General features: G+C 65.3%; 1 protein-coding gene across 2 annotated transcripts in view; it reads left to right on the top strand.

Annotated features, from left to right (window-relative positions):
• The first annotated feature begins 1,112 nt into the window (after nucleotides 1-1,112).
• Nucleotides 1,113-16,495, top strand: part of WNT7B (Wnt family member 7B) — a 52,648-nt gene continuing 37,265 nt past the window's right edge. For both annotated transcript variants that reach the window (XM_060024008.1, XM_060024009.1), the window contains exon 1: nucleotides 1,113-1,524. In XM_060024008.1, coding sequence (XP_059879991.1) covers nucleotides 1,454-1,524 — 71 coding nt within the window. In that variant the 5' untranslated portion in view covers nucleotides 1,113-1,453. The remainder of the gene's footprint in view (nucleotides 1,525-16,495) is intronic.

Here is a 16,495-nt window from a genome sequence, read left to right as displayed (position 1 = left end):
TCCATCCACTCGCCCAAGAGGCGTCCAGGTCCGTAGACACTCGGAGCGGGACAGGAGCCTGGCCAGGACAGCGCTTAGGCAGAGAGTCACCGTCCTGCCCTCTCGGAACAGACAGGGCTTTGGCCAGCAGCAGGGTCTGCCCGCCCGGGTGCCCACTGCCCAGGACCGAGCCAAGTCAGACCACTCCCGTATGCGAGGCACCGCGGCGGTTCTGACCTCACGCTCTGGGCACCGAACGTGAATACTGAGCCTGGCACTGCAGAGGGGGTGGTGCAGACTGAGGGGACCGGGGGCGGTGGGGAGAGCCGTCAGGGAGTCCTTGGGGTGGGAGCCTGCCACACAGCCAGGGAAGCCCCCGTAACCTCCTCCTATCCCTCGCCATCACGGTGCTGAGCCAAACAGCTTCTGTAGGAGGTCGTCCGAGCCACCTCCCTGCATCTGTCTGTCCCTTCCCTGTCCCTGCTTTGAGTAAGCGCCACTGGCAGCGGTAGTGACAGGTGTCGGGGGACCCTGGGCGCTGGAGGAGGGTCTGATCGAGCCCTGCGGCCTTGGCAGAGGTGCCTGGGCTAAGGGTGTGGCCCTGGTGGACCCCGTGTGGATAATTGCTGGGGGTAGGGTAAGCGTGCCCAGAACGGCGACGGGGGCGGGTGGGTGGTCTCTCCCTCCCCCACTAGAAACTGGAAGCCGAGTGGCTACCACAGCTTGAATCGGCCGTTCCCCCCGGCCCCCCACCCTGGCGGGCGCAGAGGAGCGACCGGCCCCTCCGCAGGTGTCCCTTCGGTGCCGCACCCTCCCCCGCGCGGCCCCCCTCCCCGCGCACCCAACCCCTTTCCTCCCTCCCAGTCCCGGCCGGGCGATCGGAAGAGAGCCGGCCTGGGGAGGGGGTTCCGGGGGAATAGATGCGTTTGTGTGTCACGGGGGAGGGAGGAGAAAAGGGAGGGGAGAGCCCGCGAGCGAGGGCGAGAGAGCGCGCGGCGAGCGAGGAGGGCGGGCGGGAGGCGGATCCTCCTACCTGGGGCGCGCTCGCACGCTCGCAGCTCGCTCGCCGGGGCCGCGAGTCACCTGCGGAGGCCGACAAGTGCGGACACATTGGCCGCCGCAGCCCTCGGCGAGGCGCGCACGGCCCCAGGCGCCTGCGCCCAGTGGAGGCAGCGCCCGCCCGCTGCGCTCGGGCCTCGGCCCCGCCGGCCCTCGTGGGGCCCCGCGGTCACACAGTCCGGCTCCGAAGTTGCGGCCCCCGGCCCAGGTCACTCCCCCAGGCGCACGCGGCGGCGGCGGCCCGGGCTCACCATGGTGGCAGCGCGCTCCGAGTGCCCGCGCGTCGCCGGCCGCCGGAGCCGCAGCGCCGGCTGAGAGCTGTCCACCGAAGCCCCCAACTCCTGCCCGTTCCTCGCCCGGCCCGCGCGTCCCCTCCGCCCGCCGCTGTCTATGGCGCAGCCCCCCTCCCTGGATCATGCACAGAAACTTTCGCAAGTGGATTTTCTACGTGTTTCTCTGCTTTGGCGTTCTCTACGTGAAGCTCGGGTGAGTAGCCCCGTGGTCGGGGCCGGTGCCCGGGATCGGAGCAGCCAAGAAGAGCCGCTTCCAGGGTGTCCCCCAGGGGACGTGGGGACCGGAAGGGGGCACGGGCAGCTCTCGGGGATCCGGGGCTGGCCTGCGCGTTGGACGCTCACCCCGGCCCTGCAGAGACGCAGCCGAGCCCTTTGAGCTGCGGGTATGCCCGAGGGGCGCCCAGCCCAGGGTTGGAGGAGGGAGAGGAGGACGCGCGGGCGGCCAGGCTTGCTGGTAGCGGCGAGCGTGCCCGGCGCGTACTTTCACCTGTTTGGGCTCCAGGCCCCGGGGGTGGGACGCGCCTTCCCTCCCCCGGGCTGCGCTGGGCGCCGAGCCCGGGACGAGCGCTCGCCGCCTGGAGGGCGCGCCGGGGCGGGGGGCGGGGGTCTTCGGGCGGCCGAGGGCCCCGGGTGGGCGGGGGGCGCGCACCCCGGCAGCGGGCGCGCCGGCCTGGGCACCCGCCACGGCCCTTCGTCTCTATCCATCACCCGGACGTGTTGAAATTACCTTGACAACTCGTCCGGCTGGCTCGGGAGGGGCCGCGCGGGCGGCCCGGCCGCTTCGGGCTCGGTCCGGGCCCCGCGCCCCCGCCCGCCCGGGGCCCTCGGCCGGGCCCCCTCTCGCCGCGCTCCCCCTCGCGCGGCCCGGCGGGCGGGCGGGCTCCCGGCGGGCCGCGCTCGCTGCTTGAGGCAGTAGCTGCCCCGAGTCGTATTTCCACATTCCTGAACCCAGCCGAGTCCTTACCTGTTGAGCTGCGATCTCCTTTAGACAGAATCTGTCTCGGCCTCGCTCGAAGCGGGGGTGGGCGGGCACTGTGACCGTGAAGAGGGGGGGCGCGGTCCGCCAAGCCCGGGGGGCCCACGGCTCCGCGCCCCGACGCGCTCTGCGCGCCTACTGTGCGCCGCCAAGGGTGGGCGGCGGGGGCGGGGGGGGGGGGAAGGCAGGCCCGGTCCCGGCCGCGGGCAAAGCCGGTGAACAGCCCCGAGGGAGGACCGGCGCAGGTGCCGCCGGCCGAGCCGCGGCCTCCCTGGCAAAGAGGTAGAAGCAGACCTGAGAGTAATTTCATCCGTTGCCTCTCCATCCAGCGCCTCCTCCGCCATTTTACAGATGGAGAAACTGAGGCCCAGGGCCGGCAGGGACTGAGGCCAGGGGCCACACAGGCAGGGCTGGAAGCTCCCCGTCCTAGCCTCAGCTCTGCAGGCCTGGGCGGGCGTGTCTGCGGCTGCTGGTGGCACTGTTTATTGTGGGTCTGTTGTAGGCTGTGTCCCTGGGTGTGTGTTTATGGGAGGTAAGGGTGCAGTGTGTTGAGTCTGCTGGGGGGTGGGGGTGGGGAGGGAGGCACTGTTTTCGGGACCCTCCAGGAGCCCCTGCAGTTACTCCCCCTGTGCCCCCTAATGTAATAGGCACCCCCTAATGAGGCTTGCCTTGTGCTGCCTGGTTCTCAGCACTGAGGCCTTGCCGCCTTCTGGCAGCTGTGGAGGTGAGTGCCTTGACTCTTCCCGTTTTGAGGACTAGGAAGCGATGCAACAAGGGAGGCCCAGTCACTGTGCACGAGGGTAAGCGGCGGAGCTGGGACGTCCGCCTCTGGCTGCCCTGCCTAACACCAGCTCCTCAGCAGGAGTCCTCTGCAAGCACCCTTTCCCCCGGCTGCAGGAAGAACTCCATGGATCCACCCCCACCTCCCCAGCCCGGGACTGTGGAAGGAGCTGAAGGCGGTGCCCGGCCTGGGCTCCCAGGACTGGGGCCAGGGCTCGAGGTGGAAGTCAGCTCGGGCAGGTTCCCCCTCGCCTATCCTTCCTGAACCTCCTCGTTCCGCTCTGTAAATGGGACCGCAGCTCTGGCCGTTCTCAACAGGATGGTGGCCAGTGTCTGAGTAGAGAGAACCCAGTGAGTGAGACCCAGCCCGTGTGCCCAGGCACCTGTGCCAGCCTCTCTGGGAGCGCGTGAGACAGCGAACCAGAGCTTGCTGAGCCTTTCTGTCCTCTGCCCCACCAAGGAGCCCTGGAGGGGGGACTCCTCCCCCGGCGTGCCCCCTAAAACATATATTCTCCCAGTCCCAGGGGGAGAGAAGATGTGGCTTCCAAACACCCCTGTGGAATTCCATCCAGGAAAGCCAGAGAGTCAGCCTGGGACCTGCCAAAGAGAGGGAAGGGGAGGGGAGGGGAGGGGAGGGGAGGGGACTCAGGGGACTCAGCCCCTGTCACCGCCACATTGGTGGTGCCTGTACTGGAGTGAAGGGGCCTGCTTCCTTTGCAAGCCATCTTGGCTACACAAGGTGGGGAGAAGGGGCAGCTGGGCCAGATGTGACCTAAGGGTTAAATGACTTGGAAGCCCAGTGCCTAAGGACAAGGCTTGGGGATCCAACCTCCCCCTCACTCCTCACTGGGTGGCTTTGGGCGAGCTCTTCAACTTCCCAGCCCACCTTCCCTCGTCTGAAACATGGGGTAGCGGTAGCACCTTCTTCACTGGCTGCTGGGAAGGTTAATCCTGAGGGCCTTTGATCTGGGGGCGTCCCAGTAAAGTCGACCTTTTCTTATTGGTGATGATATCACAGCCGCCGCAGGCACCTGGGGACTCCTCCAGATAGTGTATTCCAGGGCCCTGACGAATCCCAGGACATGGGATTTTAGGATCATAAAAGTTCCAAGGAAATATCTTGAGATTGTATGAACTGCGGGACTCTTCCGTGATCACAGCCCCTCCCCCCGCCCATACCCCCATGATTATGAATGTCCAGGAGCAGCTTCCCTCACCCCCACGTCTACACGTGCAGCTCCCATACACACATGCCCCTCAGCCCGGGTGCCAGTGCAGATGTGCCGCCTCTGGGGGAGCCCCTGGGCCGGCAGGAACGGAGAACTCAGCCCTTGAAACCTTCTTGCGGATCGGGGCTTCAAGAGCAGATGCACCTTGGATTGGGGCGGTTTCAAAACGCATGGCTTTGAGGAGGCACAGTTCCTCACTTTGGAACTGAGCAGCCTCCAAGCTGCAGCCCTGCAGGAGGCCGAGCCGGGGCCGCGAGGAACCATCTGGAGTCTGGGTACCCTCTGCGCACTGGAGCTGGGGTCATGAAGCCTCAGGATGAGCCTTGCTCCATGACCGCCTCCTGCTCTTGGGGTTCAGGAGAGGCAGAAGGGCCCAGAGGGGTGAAGGTAGGGGAGGCGGCCCCCCCTCCTCCTGGATGCTGGGGACCAGTCTCCATGCCACGTTTAGGAGCCAGGAAGTCCACTCCCTCGGGGGCACCTGGCCATATTGCACAGACCTCTCCTGTCTTGTCACCTTCCCTCTTTGTGCCTTCACTCCTGCTTAAGGGATCTACACTGCATCTAGAGAGACATTCATATGTAGCCTGGCTTGGCGGACAATAGGAGGTGGGACTCAAAGCCTTGTGCTTTGGGCTTTAAAAAGATCACTGGAAGGAGGATTGTTCAGAGAAGTGTGTTCTTGTGGGTGTGCTCCGCCCCACACCTATCCCAGCCAACCCCTCAGAGGAGAGTAGAGGAAGTGAGGTGGGGGAAGCCAGAGTTGGGGGCCTCTATGCACTTGTCGGGGGGTCTCCAACAAGTGCGCAGCCTGTCCAGAGAGACTCAGAGGCAGGACCCTGCAGAGACGCCGGCGCGCGGGTGCACTGCTGAGCCCTACCACGCTGGGCCTGGTTGGCCACGGCAGTGAGTGCATGCGACCCACAGGCAGTGTCACCAAACCCAGGGGCGCACGCAGGCAGAGGCGCAGCGAACACAGTGCATTTGGGCGCACACACCTGCGGGCTCACAGACGCGCCCACGCTCCCGCAGTCACGCGCAGACACATGCAGGCACGTGCACGCACACAGGAGCACACATTGCGGAGCACAACACCCAGGAGGAGCGCACGCCCCCGCGTGGTTCTCCCGCGGTGCCTCCCCCCAGGTGCACCCTGCAGAGCGGGCCAGAGCGGTGTGGCTGGTTGAAGTTGGTGGTTGGGGGGGATTGTCCGAGCCAAGGCGGTTTGGGCAAGCCCTGGAGGCGGCTCCCGCCGCACGCTTCGGTCAGCCTCCCCTTTAAAAAACCCGCCCGCGGAGGAGGCGGATGTAGGGGTGGCCCGTCCAATGGCAGCCGCGCGCCTCAGGAGACTTGAAGACGTGAGCCAGAGCGAGCGACAGAGCTGGTTCCGACCGATCGACGGACGGAGGGCCAGACGGCGGCCGAGGCGCACTCGCTGCCCACTGCCCGCTCGCCTCCCGGCACTCCAGCCCCAGCGCCCGCCGCAGCCCCAGCCCCAGCGAGATGCGCGGCCCTGGAGGCGGGGCACGGGCGACCACTGCGCCGGGGCCCGCGCGCTCGGGTCCCTAGCGCCGCGTTCCGCCGCCCTACCTTGGGAGGGCCGCGGAGACCCCGGCCTCAGCTGGCCCACGCGCTCTGCCCGCGGGGCCTGCGCAGCCCCGCCAGGAGCGCCGGCCCATCATGCTCCTGCTGTCGCCGCGCAGCGCGCTCCTCTCCGTCTATTGCCCGCAGATCTTTCTCATCCTGTCCAGCGGCAGCTACCTGTGAGTGCCGCGGGTCACACGCGGGGTGGGCGGGTGAGGGGCCCCCCTCCCTGGGCTCCAGCACTGGAACTGGGCGAGGAGGGAACGCGGCAGTGAGGTCCCTGGGCGGGGCGCCGGGTGCCCGGCGCGCGCGGGAGCGGGGGTACTGTGGGTCTTCCAGCCGGCCCAGGCCGCCGAAGTTGAGCAGTTGGGGGGCGGCTGAGGCAGTGAGAAGCTCTGGCCTTGAGGTCAGGGAAAGGGTGGCCCGTTGGAGGCCTGACGGCGCCGGTAGACCTGGCTGCGCGCACGGAGCGCGAGGGCCGGAGGGCGCGCGGGTAGCGCGGAGATACCCTGCGCCTCCCAGCCGAATCCTGGACCAACGGGAACCCCCTCCCTATATAAATACACGCGGCCGCACGGCCGTGCCACACTTGAGAGAGCCGAACGCACACATCCGCTCCCCCGCGTACACACTGGCACACACGTGCACGCCGCGTCCCACCAGACAGCACCCAAGCTGTCCTCTGAGGTTGCCGTGGTTTCGCGCGGCTTCTCGCCGCGCCGAGCGGGCCGACCCTCGCCGCGGCCGACTCCTCGTCCGGGGCGAGGGGGGCGCGCAGTGAGCGCGTGCGGCCGGCCAAGGCAGTGCGAGGAGCGTGGGGCGCGGGTGCGTCGGGCCGGGCAGCGCCCGCCGGGCTCCGGGAAGCTCCCGGCAGGGCCCGTCCGGGCCCAGGGAGCCGAGGGGCGCGTCGGCGCAGCGGTGGCTTCGCCGGATTCCTAATGGGACGCATATGCTCTGGCCTCCGATTTAAAAAGACGTTTGATTTATGGAACCGCCGTTTGGGGGAATTTAAGCTGGATGCTACTGATTAAACCTCAGAGCCAGTTCTCCCCCTCTTCTCTCCTCCCCTCCCCCTCCCCCTCCTTTACACGCGGGCCACGTCCGGGGTCGCCTAACGCGGCCAGAGGGGGCAGCCGCTGCCTTCCCGCTCCCCGCGCCACCCCCTCCCCCCGCGCGGCCGCAGTCCTAATAAATCGCCGCGCCCCCGCCCCCTTTTAATAGAGACGCAGCCAATTTCTCCTCCAGCTCCTAGGAAATTACTATCCTACCAGTTTTCCTTCTATAAATAGTCGCGCATCTTGAAACAAAAGTTCGCAACCGCAGCCAGATGCTGCAGGGCCCGCGGTTTCCCGGGCTGTGGGACATAATTACAAGGTCCGGGCGCAGAGAGCGCTCCAGGCCCGGCGGGCAGCCCCGGCTGCGGAGGCATCGCCTGGATTGGCGGGGGGGGGGGGAGGGGGGGGGCAGGCCGCCCAGGGCAGGGCTCCGAGCCGGGTGGGGAACGCCTGATCACTGGGGACTCAGGCTAGCGAAGTACCAGGCCAGAAAGTCCTGCTGTGACGTTCCTCCTGGGATCTGGATCGACTCAGCAGGTCTTGAAATCTCCAGCCTCTGGTTCTCAGAGGTCGGAGGTGGACCAGAAGTCTCCCCCTCCCCAGAATCCCCAGCATGTCGATCTTAAGCCTTGCTAGGGAATCGGTAGCTACTCTGCTTAAGAAATCACTTTCGGAGCCAGCTGGCTGGGGTCTGGCGTTAACGGGGAGGTGTCCAGGGGTGGGAAACCAGGAGTCCTCCCCGGGTGGTTTGCAGTAAGAATCTGGGACGAGGAGGTGGGCTCGGGGCTCAGGAGCTGGTGAGAGTGGGATGCCGGGGCAGCAGCTGAGGGGCTCTGGGGCAGGTGATGGCCAGTACACCTCCACAGACCCTAAGTTTTCCTTTGGGGGTTGGCACCCCAAATCCAGGCCTGCCGTGACTACCATCTGTGCCCACAGAGGCTCACTCCTCGAGTGTGCACTGCCAGCTTTGTTGGCAGAAATTCTCCTAAGGCAACAGCTTCCCCGAACGTTCCTGGACCGGTGCTGGGGTCTGGAGTGGGTGTGTGTGGGGGGGAGGGCAGGACGGCAGACTCTGCCCCCTGCCCCGCCATCAGCAACCCCTGCCGCAGCGTCAGTCCAGCCTGACCTTCAGCCCCAGCGGGAAGAAAGTGCTGAGGCCAGCCTTTCCTGAGCAGAAACTAACGCCAGCGTTCCCGAGAGGGAGCAAGGGAGGCTCCGGCATCGCTGGGCTTCCCCCCACTGTTGGTGGGCATAGGGCTGACTAGGGTTAGGGTTAGGTGTGTAGGATGCCATGGGTGGAAGCAGGTCCTCAGTGATGCAAATGAATGTGAGTGTGGAGAGAAGACCCTGTGGGCCGCCTATGAGCTGAGGCCTGAATGCAGGTGAGGCAGCCGTGCAAAGTGCTTCAGTCACAGTTGGGGGTCAGTGGTAAAGCCCATCTCAGCAGCCTTCTCAGAATGCTCCCAGAGCTTGGCCCTGGGGATCTGAGGATGCCAGGGGCAGGAGGGGGCCCTGGGCAGAGGCTTCTTTCTGCCCCAGAGAACTTTCCAGAAGGCATCCATTGCTGGGATCACAAACACTGGCGGACAATTGATCCTGCCCCTTTCATCTGGGCTGCTCTCCCGGCTCCGCATCCCGGGCTGTGGTCCGTGCACAGCGAATCCCAGATGCATGCCTGGGCCGCTGCCACTGATCTGGTCGGACGGGTGTGCTGGCCTGGAAGAGCCCCGAGCCCCTGCCGGACTCTGAGCTTGGCCTGGTTGGCCATCCGAGGCAGCTCCGGCCAGCGCGGCTCTCCACTGTTGTCAGAGCCGGCGCTCTCAGGGCCAGTGAGGATCAGCAAGGGCCTGAGGGAGGGCAGGTGGGGGGCTGCAGGCCGAGGGGAGGGCCTGCGGTGCTGGCTCGGTGGGTCTGGGGGCCAGGCTCAGGCCTCGTGCCAGGACCAGGCTGACCTACTGTCCTGGGCAGGTCCCTTCTGGTTTCGGCCTCCCTCTCCCAGACGTGGGGCTGGCTGCAGTGATCCCCCCAGGTCTTCCGGTACGAGTTTCTCATGGTGACCGCCGCTCTGGGGACCAGAGTGAGTCATGGTGACGGGGCAGTTACTCACCGACCACCTGGCCGTGGGGGTGAGGGCGCTCACCACTGCCCTGCCAAGGCGGGGCCTCTTCCCGGCTCTGCCGCTGTGGCTTTACTGGTGGTGCCAACCGCAGTTCCAGAAGCCCTGTGGACGTGACCCTGGAAGGGGGCTGCTGAATCAGGCCCACTCCCATGGTATCGCAGCCTACGTGGGGGCAGAATGGGGCCACCGGCTCAGGCGGGGACAGGTTGCCCTGGGGAGGAGCAGCTCCTAGCCTAGGAGACTGTGCGTGTCCCGGTACGGGAGGAACTCTGCTGTGTGGCCTCGAGCAGGTCCACGGGCCTCTCTGGGCCTCAGTATGCTTGCCGTCGGTCACTTGGAAATGAAGATCCTTCCAGCACAGGCTCAGGTCAGGCCCATACGCCACTGGGATTCAAAAGCACGTGTGGCTCTGTGGAGGGGTGTGCACACGGGTGAGCCGAGCTGGGGAACCTGACAAAATCTCAACCCCCAAGGGACCCCCAGCTCAAGATATACGAATAGAACTGCTCTGATCACAGAGAACCTCGAGACATCGTTGACGTGTGAGTGAGTCTCGACAGCCACTAGTTAAAGGGGGAGGTGGTGCATCTGGGACATGACTCCTTCAACTTTCTGTGTGTGGGGCGGGAGGGTCAGGAGGGGAAGGTGGGTCCCCCCATGCTTCCTCCCAGGGCTGCGTTAGGTCCTGCAGCTATGTATTGCGGCCCGCAGGAGAAGGGCCCATTTTCTAACCACGTTTCCCTTTGGTCCTTGTGAAGCCAAGGGGCCTGATGGTGACGCAGACACCAGGTTCACATCACCGTTCCTCCTCTTACTGCCTGGGTACATCCCGTAACCTCAGCTGTGTCCTCCGTACAGTGGGGGCCACGGGAACAGTAACCTAGAGGGGGTGTGAGACTTCAACAGGCAAATGCTGAGATGAGCTCTGCTGGTTGCCTGGTATACAGTAAGTGCTCAGAAGATGGGGTCGTTCTCAGCTATTAGGAGCAGGGAGGCTGGCCACCCATGACAGAGGGAGGCCCTGTGTCTGTGCTTGTTCAGTAGAGAGTGATGAACTCTCTAGGGGATCTCAGAGGGCTTCCCGGAGGAGGTGACACTTAGACAAGGTTTTGAAGGATGGATAGGAGTTGCCCAGACTAAACAGAAGCACAACAGAGACTCTTAGAGGAAGGAACGATACTCACTGGCAAACACATCCACCCAGGGTTCCTCTCCAGGGAGCCTCTCGGCATCTTATTGAGGTGGGCAGACAAGAATGTCAGGGTCCAGGAGAGAGGCCCTTTCCTGAGGTCACCTCTGGGTAACAGCCCTCCCGGCTCTGGTCCAATAGCGAGAGGAGTCCCGGGATCTCTGGGGCCTCCGGGGTGGTACAGACAGCTGTTGGAGGTGCCCTGGAGAGGGGAGGTCACCACGAAGGGGGGTGATTTTTGAGTTTTGATGCCCTGACTGCACACTGTTTCATTGGGCTTCTCTGGGGACACCACGGACACAGGTCTGGCAAGTTGCACTCCTTGCCTCTGCCCTCCCCACACACTTGTGTCCCCCCGAGCCTCATGCCAGCCTTGGGGAGCAGGGGGCCAGGGCTGCTCAGCCTGCGGGGAGCCCGGAACTGGGCTGGGGACCTGCACCAATGCCATGGTCCGACTGCCCTGGAAGGACACTGCGGGCGGTGGCAGACGAGGGGGTGAGGTGGGGTGGAGGCCTTGGGTGAGGGGATGCAGACCCTCTGTCAGCTCAGGACTTGGGGTACCCAGAACAGGCCCCTCCATGTGGCCTGTGGCCAGCCCCCTAACCTCCTGGGGCCTCGCTCCTCCTGGGGCAGATGCAGGGGCTTCAGCTGGCTTCCTGAGGCCTCCATGTTGCATGGTCCTGGGTCCAGCTCAGACACAGCTCACCTCCCCCCCGCCCCAACTCCCCCAGCAAGGGGACAGGAGGCCGGCGCCCTCCCTTGTCAGATGAAACCCCGGCCCAGGGCTCCCTCAGCCTGATGAAAGGGTCATTGTGTGGTGCGGGCCGCCGGCTGGCCAAGGACAAAACCACCATTTGTCCTCCTTCCCTGGCTCAGGGCAGGGGCCTCCCCTCGGGCCAGCCGGTGGGGTGGGGGTGGGCACAGGTGCGCTCCTCTTCCCTTTCTCCATCTTCCCGGTCTCCATCACAGAGCTGCTCCGCCTGCCCAGGCCCCCTCCCGGTCCTGCTTCCCACCCAGGGCATCCTCATCCTCTGGGCCAGCCCCCCTATTGGCAGGGAGGCAGTGAGCTCTCCAGCCCTGGAGGCATACAAGCAGATGCAGGAGTGAGGGCTCGGGATGATGGGGAAAGGCCTTGCCTGGAAGGAAGCCAGAACTCCTGGTCCCCTGTGTAAGGCAGCCATGTGGTGTGGATGGCCTGCTCCGTGGGTGGAGATGCTGAGGCCCTGGGCCGGTCATCCTACAGCCTCAGCAGCGGAACACAGAGCAGGGCTTGGACCCCTGCCCACTGATGCCTCTCCCAGTTTCGGGCCGGAGCAGGTGGCCTCTGAGGCACTGGGGATGCCAGAAGGGCTCCATCTGCGGCTGTGAGTAGAAGACACTAAAATTCTGCAGCCCCCAGGTAGACACTGTTGCCGCAGACCCTAAAGCCTGCCGGCTGCCTGGAGCGGGACCGAGGGGGTACCCCACCCTGCCCAGCAAGCAGCTCCCTGGCATCAGCTGTGGTCTGGAAGAGCCCAAGTCAGCAGCCCCTGGCAGTCCCACCCCAGTGACACCTGTGGGCCTCCATCCCTTTCTGGAACCACCCCCCATGGCCATCCCTGCTCCCGACCTTTCTCCACGTGCCTCCCAGGCCAGAGGTATTCCTTGTGCTAGAAAGCCCTGCTGCCATGTCCAGCTGGAGCTATGAAGGAGCAGGCCCCTGGCAGGAGCCTTTGGAAGGGTTGGTGATGGCGGGGTTCACCCTCCCCGTAGCATGTGGCAGTGCTGCCAGGGTGCCAAGGGCCAGGGTGTCGAGGGGTCCGGAGCTGAGACTTAGGCCTTCACTGTCCCAAACTGCAAAACCCTTTCGAATAGGAATTCCTCCAGAACATACTACCTGCCCCCTGGGCCCCCGACTGGGGACACAGGGCTTTGCATTCCACTTCTGCAGGACCAGGCCCCCCTGGAAAGGCTTTCTCTCGTGGAGTGGATGTGTGCAGACGTCTGGGGTCTGCTTTGAATCTGCTCCCTCCCAGGCTGCCAGAAAAGGGGAGCTAAGCAAGGGCCTCCCACTTGGGAGGAGCGTGAAGGTCAGAGCACCGAATAACCCTCTAGGTCACGCGCAACAGGGCTGAGCCCAGACTCGAACCTGGATCTGCCTGACCCTTAGGCCTGGGCTGCCTCTCATGGCGTTCTGCTGATGCAGGTTTCCTGCCTTGAGCAAACTCCACTGCTTCTAGTTCGCTGCCTGTAACCTCACATGGGTGGAGAAACCAGCTAACCCAGCTGGTTAGAACTGTCCGTCGACCAGGAGTCATGAGGCTCCGACTCTCAGGCTCAGGGCTGCTTCCACATTTGGATTTGGGGCCAGAGGGACAGCTTTCCTGGTAGGTGCGGGGGAGCCGAGGAGCCCTGATTCCTGCCCTGGGTCCCTCTCTGCCATGGGCCCTGACCTTCTTCCTCTGAGACCGGCTTGAGCAGAGAGGAGGTGGCCCAGCTGGCCAGCTGGCGACCTCTGCCGGGGCAGCATGTGTATGGTGCCTTGTGCCATAGACTTGAGGAAACCTTGTGGGCAACCCTCCCCTTTTCTGGACCTCAGTTTCTCCTTCCAGGTGATAGGCCTCGGTGCTCAGGGGCCCTGCTCTCCCCTGCTGACCTCCCGCCCGTCCTCCCCAGCAGTCCCAGCTTGCTCTCCACACCAGCCGCACCCCCTGCAGCCCCTGTGCCAGGGGAACGCGACTGGCCATGTGTGCAGGTGGAGTTGGGAAGCCCCCTTCCTTCCCCACGATTATGCAAAGCCCTGTGGTACCCGCAGCAGGAACAGTAGTCCGTGTGCAGTGAGGGTAGACCAGGGAAAACCTCTCACAGAAGGTGACCTCTGAACTGGGTCCTAAAGGATGTGCCGGAGAGAAGGAGGGTGGCGTTGCTGGCGGCAGCGGGATGACGGGGATGTTGGGGTTGGGGCTGGGGGGACGGGGAGTGGGTGGCGGCTGGTTAGAGTGGGGTGCGCAGTGGGAGGTGAGGTCGGAGTGTTGGCAGGGCAGCTGCCCCAGGCCTGGGGAGCTGCAGGGCTGGGACGGGCAGCTTCATCCAGAGCTAAGGAAAGCCCCCGGGCTCAGGGTGGACGACAGGGGAGAGGGGAGGAGGCTGGTCCCGCTGGCCTCAGACGCAGGGGTGCTGAGGGGAGGGGGCGGATTTCCCCGGCGGGATCTGCAGGGCTGATGGGAGGCCGAGTGTGGGAGGGGAGCCCTGTCAGCACCCAGGCTCGGAGAGGCCAGGCCTGCGGTTGTGGGATTGACCGCTGCCCCCTCCCCCAGCGCCCAGCACAGCACTCGGCTCTCAGTTGGTTCCCAGTAAACACATGTTGGATGGTCAGATGGCTGCTTGTGTGTCTGGGGCTCAGCGAGGCCCGCTGACCTGGTCAGGGCCCACTGCCCGGTGGTGGCAGAGGCCTCCAGGTCCCAGGTGTGTTGGCGCAGGTGGACACGGGGTGGTCTGGGTGCCAGGATGACTGCCAGGATCCCCAGACTCCCACCTTGCCCGGGTGAGTGGCTGCGAGTGCTGGGAATTTCCAGGTGCAGCTGACATGCCCCCTCCGGCAGCAGCCGGAACCATCACCTTGCTGTCCCCATCTTCCCGGGCCTGTCCTGTGTCCTGTGCCCCGGCTGCCTGGGTTGGGCCCTGCAGCAGGCTAAAGTGCCGGCCTGGTGGCCCCAATGGGCCAAGCCCCTGGCAGTGCCCTGGCGGCGTCACCCCTCATGGTGGCACTGCCCTGGCGGTGGAGCATGGTGTCCAGCATGCCCAGGCTCCCAGGGCGGCCCTCCTGAGCCTCAGGTCCATGAGATAGGCTGGGATGCCAGGCGCCGGGCCGTCGGGGTGCTCAAGGAGTGTGCACGGGGTGACGGGGCAGGAGCCCAGGCGCACCGGACAGGGAATCAGCAGCCTTGGGCTCTGGTCACTCACCCTGTCCCCAGTAGCTCGGAGCACCCAGGGCGCGGGGGACCCCGGAGACACTGGCCTGGAAATGCCACATCGGGGCTGTGTGGTCAGGCAGGGCTTCACTCCAGGCCGCAGCTCCTGGAGCTGTGTAAGGAGTGGAACCTTCCCCCTGCACCCCCCGCTCCCGGGCCCTTCTTTATTTCCTTTTGTGCAGCTCCAGGAGTGAGGCAGGGTCCGAGCGCTGATGACTCCATGGCCTAGGGAAGTCCTCGATGTCTAGCTTCTGCCTGAGGAGTGGGCGTCGGAGGGGAGCCTCTGGCTGACCCCCTGGGCCACATGCTTGTCTCCCATCCTGTCCCAGAGAGGAGCGGAGAGCAAGGGTTTGCAGTCAAGTCTGAGCATAACCCAGAGCCCACTCCTGACCTTCCTTCTGCGGTTGGGACTCCTGTGGGGGTTGGGGGAGGGGGGAAAAGGGGAGGAAGCAGGGGAGGCAGGAGGCTGGCAGGGCCGTGGGCGGGTGGACGCTGAAGAGACAGACAGGGCCTGGGGCAGAGCCGGAGGCGGGAAGAACGGCTGCAGAGCCCGGTCCTGTTCTGGGCTCTGATACCAAATACCTGCCAGGTGGCTGGGGACAAGGTACTGCCCTTCTCCTTTAACCGGGGGCTGGCAGTGGAAGGCAAGGGTGGTGCTCAGGACCCCGGGCCACCTGGGTCAAGCCCTGGGGCCCCCTGAGCTCGGGGAGGTGTTCTAGCCCCAGGAAGCGCTCACCGATCGTTCAGGTCATCACAGCCAGGCTGAAGGGGGTGGGGGGGGGCGTGAGGAGGAGGCTCCTCCTGGAGAGGGTGGGCACCCATCCCAAAAGGCACCCAAGCTGAGGCACTTGGCTGGGCAGGCCCCGGGGGCCCAGGAATTCTTGGAGGGAGCAGCCCAGAGCAGTGGGCTGCTTGAAGAGAGAGGTGGGTGGTGAGGGCACTGTGCAGGGGCTTCTGACCCAGAGAGGGCCCCAGCTTCGGTGAGAGCAGAGGGCAGGGCTGTGGAATGGGGGAGAGCCTGGAGGGGGCTGGGCTCACTCACACTCACACTCCGCTCTGAGGTGCTGAGTGGCCCAGGCAGGGTCCCACCCTCATCTGTTCCTGGGAGAGGGACCCTCCAGGATGCCTGCCTGAGGCTCAGTGCCAGGGCAGGGACTCAGCCCTGCAGTCTGCACAGAGGGGATGGCTCGCTTCCCACTGTCCACAGGGCCTTGGCCCCCAGACCCGCTGCTCATACCAGGTCCGCAGTGGTCAGGAAGGCCAGAGTGCTGGCCAAGCCACTAGGCACTGAGACTCCCAGCCTAGCCACGGGCCAGTGGGGCCTGCCAGCCTCCTCCCACCTGTTCCGCCCGCCTGTCCGTCCATCCGTCTGTCCTGAGGTTTCAGACTGGCATCCTGGTCATCCGGGCCCGCAGGCGCCCCCACATCCGACAGATCTGGGGCATCGGGGCCGAGGCCGAGGCCCAGGCCAGGGGTCTCATCCCTGCTCGGGCCTCAGTTCACTGTGGGACCTCAGGTGCTCTGGCACCTCTGGGTGTTAGTATCCCCTCCTGTACATGGAGCGAGGCAAAAGGTCAGGGGTAAGGCCTAGGGAAGGTCTAGGGCACAGCAGAGGATGCAGGAAGTGTGGCCGTGGCCTGGCCAGGTGGGTATTGCTGAATAGCCCCTAAAGGCCTCCTCAGGAGCCTGGCTAGATGTGACCATGCTGGGCAGGAGGAAGGGAGAACAGAGGAGAGAGCTGGGTGGGCTTCTTGGAGGAGGGGGTACCAAGCTGGGCCTTGAATTTTGCCTGGCTGCTGGAGGGGGTCAGGGTGGCCCTGGAGGGGGAATTGCTGGTCCAGTGTGGTCGGAATTCAGGAGTGTCGTGATGGGCCTAAATGCCCAGCAGAGGTCTGGAAGTTCCTGAGGTCAGAGGTCAACGTCCTGAAGTTGTAGGGTCACAATGACTAGGTGAGGTTCCGACTTCACAGATTCGGCAGATGTGGGGGTGGATGGTGGTGGCCGCAGCCCTGCCCAAGACCCCCTGCCTGCCACCTGCTTTCCCTCAGACTGCCTGGTTTCTCACCAGGGTGGGGTCCCAGGATGCCAGGCCAGGAATGCCAGCTATGTGGGGAGGGCGGGCTGGCAGCCGCCCGCCGGGGGCACGAGGGAGCAGGCGGACGCTTTGCTCTCTTCCCCGGGAACGCTGCGGGCAGCGAGCTGAGCGGAGCAGTGGCCTGGAAAGATTGCAGGGCCAGACTCGGGTGCAGGGAGCCAGCCCGCAGGAGGCCCTGCCCACGAGCTGG

The sequence above is a fragment of the Delphinus delphis genome, chromosome 11 (genome assembly GCF_949987515.2).
Source record: "Delphinus delphis chromosome 11, mDelDel1.2, whole genome shotgun sequence".
NCBI classification, from domain to species: Eukaryota; Metazoa; Chordata; class Mammalia; order Artiodactyla; family Delphinidae; genus Delphinus; species Delphinus delphis.
Note: the sequence above shows the minus strand (reverse complement) of the source record. Positions and strands in the feature narration are given on the sequence as shown.